This window comes from Prunus mume, linkage group LG1 (assembly GCF_029339155.1).
Source record: "Prunus mume cultivar Tortuosa linkage group LG1, ASM2933915v1, whole genome shotgun sequence".
In the NCBI taxonomy this organism is placed as follows: domain Eukaryota; kingdom Viridiplantae; phylum Streptophyta; class Magnoliopsida; order Rosales; family Rosaceae; genus Prunus; species Prunus mume.
In genome coordinates, this window is record NC_142698.1 from 30,101,215 (window position 1) to 30,112,441 (window position 11,227).

Sequence of the window (11,227 nt, forward strand, 5' to 3'; positions counted from 1 at the left end):
TATCTCTCTTCTTTTGAAAGCAGCTTTAAAAGTCACAAAAGGTCATTGCTTTTAAAATAATCGGGATATTTTAATTTTACCAAACACCTTAAACTGCTTAACTTTAAAGTTAAGCAGGTTTTTGGCCAAAAAAAGCAATCCCAAACGGGGCCTTATAACCCTGGAAATAAGTTGGAAAATAGGAATTTAGATAGATGGTTTTTGAATAAAAGAGTAATTTAAAGGGGCAAGCCCAAAAATTTACGCAAGAGAATGAAAGTATGGTAAGGATACAATCGAGCAAGAAAATAAAAGAATTAACCAAACAAAGAAATAAAAGTCAAATAAATAATAAACACTCGATGAGTGGTGATTGAGATAATTGACAGGAATTAAACAAAGAGCCTTCAACTCAAATTTGAAACTCAAACTCAAATTCAAATTCTGCAATTTGAGAGTAGGAAAAAAAAAACTAAATATCAACTCCTATATTAATTTAATTATCCCCCTCTTTATTAAAATTTAAAAAAAACTTAATTGCAACAAATTGATAAGATCATAAATTTTTTAGGAAACCCAACTCAAATTATATTTCGCTTGGGAGACACTCCAAAATTAGTTACCTATTTTTTTGATAGAAATTTATTTACCTATTTTAGCATTTTAGTTACCTTACACATGAATCCATTCTCATAAAATTGTTTCCAATTATGAATTAATATTGTAGATAATTGTTCCAATCGAATATTAATGAAGGATAGCGTGTTGACTTGGGAGACAATCCAAAGAAAAGGAAACCAGCATTGACAGGGCACTTAAGAATTTGTATGTACATATGGTCACAACCTATTTTTCAGCACTGTTATTTATTCATTTTATTTAGAGGAAATCGAACCCTCTGTCTATCTTATTTCCCCAGTTTATAATGGGGAAAAGGAAGATCGACATCAAGAAAATAAACAACAAGAACTACCTAAAGGCCACTTTCTCAAAGCGGCGCAAGGGACTCTTCCGCAAAGCCACTGACCTTTGCTGCTTGTCTGGTGCCCAGATTGCGATTATCACCTTTTCGCCTGGTAACAAGCCCTTCATCTTTGGACACCCCTCCGCGGAAACTGTCATTGATCGATTTCTTGGCGAACAAGCTTCATGTACAACGGATGGATGATGATGATGATGATGATGATGAGGGCATTGGACCCGTTGAGGGTGAGGATGGTCATGAAGATTTAGAAGCCAATCATGATGAAGAGGATATTGGATCCGTTGATGCTGAGGATAGCCATGAAGATTCAGAAGCCCATCAAGAAGAAGAGAAAGAAGAAGAGGCTGGTGGGGATGGAGAAAAGGTCAGTGTATGGTGGGATGAGCCTATTGATGAAAATTTAGAACTACATGAACTTAAAAAGTACAAGGGTTTGCTAGAATGTTTGAAAGAGAATGTGGCTAGTAAGTTAGATGAGATGAATAAAAGAGAATTTTACACCAAGGATTATTTGGCTATGCTTAATTCAGAGATCGGTTCTACTTCTACTACTTGCCAAGAAAGAGATCTATGTGATTAGTTTTGTTAGTTTTGTTTTTGTTAGGAAACTCTAAATCATCAACCCTTGTGTTCTTGAATAGAGAATTTTGTATTTACTCTTGAAGCCTTTGATTTCATTTAATTTTGTAATATTGTTCTTTCATCTTCTAGTTCTAAGGTAATTTAAATTGTTAGGATTCTGATAGTTCCTGTCCTTTTGTTGTTGAAGAAATTAATAGTACTAGGTCCCGGTTTGGGATTGTATTTTTTGGTCAAAAACCTGCTTCACTTTAAAATTCAGTAGTTTAAGATGTTTGGTTAAAATATTCTGTTGCTTTTCAAAAGAAAAGAAGCAGAGATGAGCCTTTAATAAAAAAATTTAATTCCCAAAATACCATCATTAATTTTTTTAAATGACACCACTTCCACATCCAACGCGACCACCACCACCACCACCACCACCACCACCACCACCTCCACCGCCGTCACCACCACCACCACCGCCGTTGCCACCTCCACCATCACATCCTCCTCCACCACCACCACAACCACCACATTCTCCTCCTCCACCACCAACAACACCACCACCACGCTGTTACCGCCACTGCCACCTCTTCCTCAACCTCCACCACCTCTACCATCACCACCACGCAATAAGTTGCAGGTTGTCTTAGTTTTAAATTTAGTTGATTTCCAATGACCACACAATAAGCTGAAAAACGCCATTGATGCCCCAACGCTGATGCACGAAGATCTTCTACATTGAACATATGGAAATTTGAAACTTTAAAATTCCTTGGGAAAGGAATCTCGTCTATGTATGCAAGATAAGGTTTCCGATAAGTTGGCCTTTGTTCCAACTCCAGCTTGATCATTAAGCATAAGTTGCTTAAGGCCCTCAATTTCATTTTTGCATAGCCAAATTAGGATTTGCTGCTGGGGTGGGAACGATAGCAGCTATTGGAGGATCAGGCCTTGCTTCTTCTTCATCATCTGAATCCTAATTAGGCTCATGTTGTAGTGCATTGTTCCTTCTGCCTCTTTCATTGCCTCTATTATTGTCATTATTGTGCGCATTAAGGACATTGAAACCTGCAGGTTGTCTCCATCTTTCAGCATTTATATTTCTTCTTGGTGGTTCTAGAGGTAAAGCAACTTCACCAGTCTTTGACGCCTAATACCTTGAGGGTAGTGCAGCAGCCGTTGTACCAAGAGCTACGAGTTGGTTGTTATTTACTTGTTCACCTGTATTAGTCGCCACTTGTGTAGTTGGAATGAAGATCGGGTCCATAGTTGCTGGCTGAACCGGTGGTGCAGGCACCTCAAATGGGCCTTTGATCACTAAATCTAGTGATGAAGAATTAGTGTGACCACTAGTTTGCCCTAGAATGTGTCATGCTGCTCCTATTGGCATTATGATCTTTCTTGATGCCATTTCCAAGCTTCGGGGAGTTTTGACCTCTGGAACGGCTTGTATAACTTGCTATGTTAATTGCCCCAGATATGCTCTAGTTTCACTACCTTACAGGTTGGTGTTCAAGTGTCCTCTGTCAACACTTTGTGTAATGTTGTGAGACATTTGTGCCATCTCAGTTACTGCTTTGAAGCCTTCTCTCATGGTTCTTTCAAAATGATTGAAGGAACCTTTAGAAGAAATTTCTGGCAAGCATGCGTTGGCCATTCCTTTATTCCTATCTTTTGGACTTGATATGAAGTTTACCATGTAGACCTTTCGTCTGGTTTCTCTAACCATACACAATTGAAAGTCCCACTGGGCATGCCATAAATATGTTAATGTCTTTTTCCAACAGACGTGTAGATTTTGCAACACCAATGCCCTGAGTGTGTTTGTACATTGACACCGCTAGTTTTGGCAGTGAGTGAGCCTCCAAATGATCCAATTGAAAGTTGAATCGGGCTTGAACGAGAGAAACAGGCTCGACCTTGTTGGAGAGTGAGAATCAAGCTACTTCTCTAGGTTCTGAGTTGTTGGATTGCGTAGGTGTGCCATTATTTGGATTGAAAACAACCCCATAGAAATGTGTGTATTTGCATGATTATGTGTTGGATTTGTGCCAATCTTGACTTCTAATCAAACCATTGTGCTCCAAGGGGGGTACTGACTTGGATTAGTTCTTTTCTATGCCTCAATTAAGAGGACTTTAACATTCTTTCACTTGTGAGTTGACAGTATGATAGGCATATGACATACCTAATCAAACAGAAAAACCATGTTGGTCAGAGAATCCCTCGATCGGGCTCAATAATCTTGATCGGACATAAAGAACCTTTACAGTAGGCTTGTTTATGCTGATACTAGTCATGATAGTATTAACCAGACATTAATTACCCTTTATCGGGCAATATGTATTTTGACCGGGCAAGAGGAAAACCCCTGATTAGGCAAAGTATTGTTTATTGGACAAGAAGAAAACCCTTGACCAGGTTGGCCTTGTCGGATAAACCCTATATGCCCTTGATAGAATTTCAAGTAAATACTAAAATAAATTGCTTTCTAAACGTAAATAACTAAATACTTGGAAATGAAAACTTCTTAATTCAATTCTAGTACAACATGAAATGAATGAAGACGCAAGATCACTTGTCTTAATATAATACAATTACAAATAAAAGGAAATGAAAGTTGTAGATGTCTTCATCCAATTTGAATGTTTAGCTATTTGAGAAATATGAGTAGTGATGCTAATGAATCATACCAAGTATTTGGCAAAGCAGCAAAGAAGATGATCGCAGGAATTGTCGACTGGATGATATTTGGGGGTGAGATTGGTTTAAATTAAGAACTCAATTTAAGATAAGGTATTGATTGGGTTGAAGTCTGTAGTGTTTAAAGACGTTGTATCTAATTTGGAGAGAGAGTCCTCGAATGTTGCTGCATAGCTTTCTATTTATAGGTTGAATATTTAAACCCGATGATGATGAACATATAATAGAATTCTGGGTTCAAATAGCATCATTACGAATTCTCTCTTTTTGTTAATTAATCTCAAGTGGAGAAGAAAATGCAAAAATAACGGATAAAGCACCACTGAAAGCTCACGTTTAAGCCTTGTTTAAATCTTGATCGGACGGACCTAACTGCCTTGCTTTTGCTCCAAGTGCTGAGAAAAATAGTTTGTTTTGGTCTCCTCTCTAATCAGCACGTGCCACCTGTGAAAAGACCGTTGCCTTTTAACTTATTGAGAGGTCAAAGTGCTAAGAAAAATAGTTTATTTTGGTCTCTTCTCGAATCAGCATGTGCCACCTGTGAAAAGACCGTTGCCTTTTAACTTCTTGACAGGTCAAAGTCAGATATGGATACGAATAATGGACTTGAGAATTAAACCAAATTATGGGCCAATTATGAAGTGAAGAAGCCCTATACTGCGAAGACATAAATGCTTCGGTCCGGGCATTTTTGAGAAAATAAATTAGGGCATGTTTAGTATTCAACTTAAATTCAACTTTTTAAATCAAAAACAGAATTTGAGTCAAAATCAAAGAAAACCAGTTTGATAGCCCTATTTTTAAAAATTCAAACTCAAGAACAACTAAAAAACACCATAATTATTAAAAAAATATGTATATGTTTTTTCAGTTTTTTTTCTAATAACTCACAAGTTCTCAAATTTTTAAGATTTGAAAACAATTTTCAAGTTGTATACCAAACAAGTTTTTGAATCTTAAAAATAGATTTAAGAACTCCTTGTTCTTAAGAAAAATCAAAGTTTTTTAGTTCCATATTTGAATAGGATACCAAACACCCCCTTAAGTTCCTCAAATTAAACACTTATTGCTCTTTTTTCCATTTTTGGTACAAACAGCAACAAATGAACTACTAAGGTCAATCCAAACATACAGAACTGCTTCCTCATAATCTTTACATAATTTGTACTTTTTCTAGTGGAATATTATTAATCAAACACAATAATAATAGCAGACTACTTGCACATGTAGGGTCAACTACTATCATACCATGTTTCAATAATTGTGTTTTGAGCCATTCTTTAAAAACAATTTCAAAATCGCCCCTGCCATGTCTTGACCATAAGTTGACCATGTTGGGGAGTGTTTTGACCGAGTGTTCGACACTCCGACACTTCAGCTAATTGGTGTCCGTGCAACACATAGGACAATAGTTGCTATAACTATTTGTCTCATCTCTTAAGTGACAAAATATCGAACACATTTTGATGAGGCAAATATTTGAGGTAAATTGCCTCATCTCTTGGAGATGCCAGGAATACCATAGAAAAACTTGTGAAACAGATTTGTGAAGGGTTCAATTCCTGCAGCCAACTATTTGGTAGCATATCAATAAGCTCTCCCACGCCTCGACATAGGAAACCACGAAGGACTAATGTTTTTATATTTTTGGACTTGATGTTATGTTGTACTATTTTTCACTGGCTCATACTTCCCAAAAAAATGGAACGCAGAGACATACAACATGCAGATTATCAAACACATATACATACATACAGATGCACCTAAGGAGATTAAGATGTACCACTTCTTGTCTGGTTCATAGATCACTCCCTTGAATGTCACATTGAGTAATTGAAGAATTTCAGGACGTAGCTATTTCACTGTATTTATAGCCACCTAACCCAGATGGATTGACATCCACCCAAACCTCATTCACACGCCCAATAACTCGGAATGGGGAGCTGTACTGCGCGATTGAATAAGCATAGCTGCTTTCTTCTGATGTAGAATTTGCCCATGGAGACCTGCTCAAGCTGGTAGCAAGCTTCTCTGCCTCTTGCACTATGTTAGTATCTCTTGCAAATCCAGAGAACTTCCTGACGGCAACGTAATGACTGTCCCAGGTATAGGGTTCCAAGCCGAGTTCAGGGAGAGGTGTGGGTGGAGTAGTTTGGAACTTTGAAGGCAAGTAGAAACTAACAAAATAGGCCGATGAGTGAAGGGGGCCAGCTCCTGGGACTATGCTTGTCAGCACGGGAGCTGTCATTGCAATTCGAGAGAAATTCAAATTGGCACCTTGGATGTACTGGAACAGCCTGTGAGTTAATCAGGAAACTATTAGCATAGACCAACGACATCTAAGTTTAAAATTGAAATAACCCAGGCAAAGTGCAGACGGTAGCCATCGGTTGAACAAAGTTAAGAAAGGCATATCATGCATAGCCAAGTTTATCATTAGCAAAAGCATATCCAACTGAGTTTGTATAATATGTGCCCCTGAAGCTCTGCCATAATATAATGTTCACAAGAAAACTACATATATTTGCAGTGAGTGAGTCTCTATTTTGACGAAACAGTACACGTAAAAGCTTTGTTTTGGACAGTCACCCATGAATTAAGTGGCTGTCAGCCATTGATGTACACCAGACTCGCAAGAGGATCCACATATATCAACTTCTTACACCAACCGGCACATATCGGAGACTGTCCAACAGATTCATCTACATGTAGAAGGCAATGTATCTATTGCTAAAAGATGTCGCAGGTGATTGTGATGATGATTTCAGGACATCAGCGAATCGGCAAACATAACCAAGCTAATTGAACCCAAGAAAGGGGCATCCTAGAACTATAATTTTGAAGAAATGATTCACCATAGCATGCTTTCTATTGAAATATCAAAACCATCTCAATTAACTTTGCATTCTTTCAGCACCTCTCAGATTTTTTCCTATTTATCCATAAAAAACTTATTGTTTCAGAAAACTACACCCATATTCCCAGAAAGCTATCAATAACATCATCTGCTACGATTTCCTGTTTATCTTATATCAATGAGGAAACACATGGGGCAAAAGATTGGATTTTTCTACTCAATCAGGAGGTAATTGGTGGGTTCAGAGAGAAACCCATGGTGGGTATTTCACAATTTTTGTTCCAAACAATTAGAAAACCATCACAATGATGGGGTATTAGACTCAAATAAAGAACCAAATTCAAAGATACAAAATTTCATGGTGGTAATTCATAATTGTTTGATGAAACTAAAAGCCCAGAAGATAAAATCAAAAGCTAAGGTGAGTATATAAGTGGAAGTACCTGTGGAAGCCATTTCTGGTGGCCTTCTCAAAGGAGATGTCTTTAACAGGAGCAGACATCCATGAGGTCTCTCTGTAAAGTCTGATATCAAAGTCTGATTCTGAGTGAACCACCGAGTACTGTGGTGACTCAATCGCGTTGCATACACATAGAAAATTTGGCAGAACCACTATTGCTAGCAGCGCCATTGACACCCTTGGCCTCTTCGTCATCTCTGCAGCTTCTGAAAAGCCTTTGATCTAAAATGTCTACGGCTCTACGTTTAATAATTTTATAACCCCTTCATTATAATTCTGCAATCCAATACAATAATAATTATGCACTGAATCGGACGGCTATCAAGGACTCTTCATTATAACCTCTCGTTGCATCCAAAGCTGTGGTCTTGAGTTTGACTTGTATATAAAAAATAAAAAACTACACTTACTCATGCATATGAGGTCTTAATTCGATTTCCATTACTCAATTATATATAAGTAGATATATATATATATATATATATGCCTTTGAGTCTCAAATCCATCTTTCCCCAAGACTGCTCTATGGACCGAACTCGAATCAACTACTTAGTCCAAAAATTAAAAGGGAGCTTCACTAATATACTCAAAATAGGAGTTGAAATTATAAAAAAACCTTATATGAAATGCACTTTAGAAACACACCTAAAATCCATTTACTACATAAAAAATGAGTGTTGAAGTTCCTATAAATTACATGGTTGCCATTAATAAACTTAAAACCAGCCCAACACAAAAAACTCAAAAAAAACCCAAATAAGCCCAGCAAGCCCGAAGTACATTGTTAATACCATATCATAAAAGTACATTGTTAATACCATGTCATAAAAGTACATTATTAATATCATATCATAGAAGTACATTATTAATATCATGTCATAGAAGTACATTGTTAATACCATTTCTTACAAAAAATTCAAAAAAAATTTTAAAAAATCTAACAAGACATTCGATATCCTTTGTAGAAACCACCTCCAATTGTCCATAGTTTCACCAGAAACAATCACAAAGGCAAAAGGAAATACCTCTATAAAAAAAAAAAAATGCACTGTTAATACTATGTCATAGAACTATATTCCTAGTAAGAATCACATTTTGCATATCATAAACTTCAAGTGCACAGCTATATATACAGCAAAATATAAAGCATGCTTTGTTACTGCAAATATGTTAATATTATCTCATAGAAGTACACTGTTAATATTATGTTATAGAAATCAACTCAATTGAATAGGATGAAAAATATAACAACTGTTCATACCACTTACTGGAAGTTAACAACTACATCATTTTATTTGCATAATAGGTACGATAAATGTTTACAACTCCATACCACTCAAAATCAACTACATCATTTCAAAATCAACTACCAAGTGGCTAAGGCTTCTATAAATTCCTTGGTGCTACCCTTGCAATGGTACTAAGGTTGTTCACCAAATCTGACAACAAGAAATAAGAACAAAATAATTAAGCATAATAAAATAATTGGAACAACATAGATAACAATCATAAGCCCAAAGCGCATAACTGATAAGGTGAAATAGTATATAGAATTTCATTAGTCTACTATTTCACTACAAACTACAGGGATAATATGAAATCATTCACTCCCCGCATCAAAATTTCAATAGATATATGCTGAACCAATAAGAGAATGACATAGATTTTCTAAATTGAACTAAGAAATCCATATTCATAATTCAACGGGGCAGAAAAAGCAAAGAAACTCCATATAGTAGATCAATAAAGGAAAATAAAAAGAGGATATCTTGTTTTTCATTCAATAGTAAGCTCTGTGGGTTAAGTTGTAGAGCATTGCGCTACACTCGGGTTAGAGATGCATATTTAGCAAGCATTTCATATTGAAAATAGTCAATTTGATCATCCAATAAATTAATATAGGTCTTTGGAGTCATCAAATAAGTTCATGTGTATAACAAATTCTAGAAACTTATTGCTTCAAATGAGAAATTGGTTTGGTTTCAAAACGCAGAAAACAATTCCTTATAGCTAAATCTTACAGCCAAATCAAAATGACTAGTGCTACTACATCAAACATGAAACAGCCTCACACACTTGGGTACAAGCTCTTGTAGGGATTAAATTGAACAACTACAGACGAGAGACAACAATGCATGAATTTTCTGCCAACACATATGACCAATTCAAAATCAACCAACACCAAATAGCAAACTAAAGTTCAGAAAATATCTACAAATTGTTTTTTTAATCAATTTTCCACATTTAAACTAGAGATAGAGAAAAAGAGAAAAATCAAACCAAATAGGCAATGCTCCACTGCCACCTCTGCAGTTGTAACCTCTGTTACCACCACCGCGACTTCCACAAGACTGAGCTTCGTTGACGGTGATGTTTGGACCGTCGAGGTTTTGGTCATTCATGCCTTCGATTGCATCTCTCATGGTCTTCTCATTGCTGAAGGTGACGAAGCCAAAGCTGAAGCCCTTAGACCTCTAGATCTCATGGTTGTTGATATTCTGGAAACACAAAAAGAAACCAAATCAAATCAGATCCGTCCATCAAAACCAAAACGTTGGAGTATAATCAAACAAATACACAATAATAATAAAAAAGGAAAAGGAATCGATCGATCTATCTTCAATTTTTGGGAGAGAAAGATCAAGTAACATAGAGAAACAGAAGATCAAGTAGGAGATAGAGAACATGCGTCAAACGGCCCTTCGATTCGATGATCTCATCGAACGGAGAAAAGGCTCTCTCCAGCGCATTATTGTCTGTGGCCCAGGCGAGCCCTCTGACGAAACTTAGAATGATGAAGTTGAACAAAAACTGAGGTGGAAGAACAAAAACTGAAAATTGGGGTTGAAGATGAAGATGAAAGACTGGAGGTCGTGAAATGAATTCTGATATGGTGTTGATTAGAATTCCAATTTTATGTTAAAAGGGTAATAAAGGTACTTCCTCTTAATAATTAAATTAAAAAATATACAGCTGTTGATTTTTGGGTTTATTTTGGGTGTGTCTCTATATTTTAAATAGTGTAGGGTATATTTATAGTTTCATGTCTAGAAGTGGGTGTTTCACTAATTTTGTAAAATTAAAACTCTAATTAAACTACACATTTATGAAACCCTAAACTTGTACCTCAATTTTGAATATATACATTTGTTCAATACATCCAACAAAATTTGAAAACATTTGAAAACTAATCCTTTAAGTTGGTGGAGACCATGTACACCTTCCTTTACATTTTATTTTTCGATTTAAAAAGTTTTAGTTTTAAATGTTTAAGTTTCGTTCTTTCTTGCCCTTTCACAAGGAGATAAAAACTTGTCATGGGACAAATTCAGCACCAAACAAGAAAAAAATAGTTGCCATTAAACTACAGATGCGCTGATCAATTCCTTGGGTGTATAAAACAAAAATCGTTAAAGTAGCTTCCCTATGTAAGGGACTCGTAACTACTTGAATATTTATTCCGGCACTTGAAATCCTCAATTTGATTCTTCTCTTCTAATATCGCTTGTAAAAACAAAAAACAAAAAACTGCCCTCCCTTGCTGCTCCTAGGCGTGTCCATAAATTTGTTTCATGATGGGCCGAGCCAATCAGGCCGGACACTGTCCCAAAGTCCAAGTCAGTCGGGCTCCACAAATTATCCGATGGTACTTTCAAACAGTGGCACTACTCGAAAATTT

At 36.3% G+C, this 11,227-nt stretch overlaps 1 protein-coding gene and 1 pseudogene across 1 annotated transcript; one reads left to right on the forward strand and one right to left on the reverse strand.

Annotated features, from left to right (window-relative positions):
* Positions 1–876: 876 nt before the first annotated feature.
* Positions 877–1,660, forward strand: LOC103327839 (agamous-like MADS-box protein AGL62; annotated as a pseudogene).
* Positions 1,661–5,844: 4,184 nt separating this feature from the next.
* LOC103327014 (uncharacterized) lies at positions 5,845–7,817 on the reverse strand. The gene is made up of 2 exons (XM_008229284.3): positions 7,532–7,817; positions 5,845–6,528 (listed from the first exon to the last, which is right to left on the reverse strand). Exons 1-2 carry the CDS (start codon positions 7,741–7,743, stop codon positions 6,075–6,077), a joined length of 666 nt encoding a protein of 221 aa, XP_008227506.2. The 5' UTR covers positions 7,744–7,817; the 3' UTR covers positions 5,845–6,074.
* Between the last annotated feature and the right edge of the window lie 3,410 nt (positions 7,818–11,227).

What these genes read in the sequence shown, in the direction of transcription:
- LOC103327014 (XM_008229284.3), bottom strand. Translation starts at nt 7,743, where the DNA reads ATGACGAAGAGGCCAAGGGTGTCAATGGCGCTGCTAGCAATAGTGGTT. An exon ending in ACCAGAAATGGCTTCCACAG is followed by an intron (nt 6,529 to 7,531) that starts GTACTTCCACTT and finishes ATTAACTCACAG; the next exon opens with GCTGTTCCAGTACATCCAAG.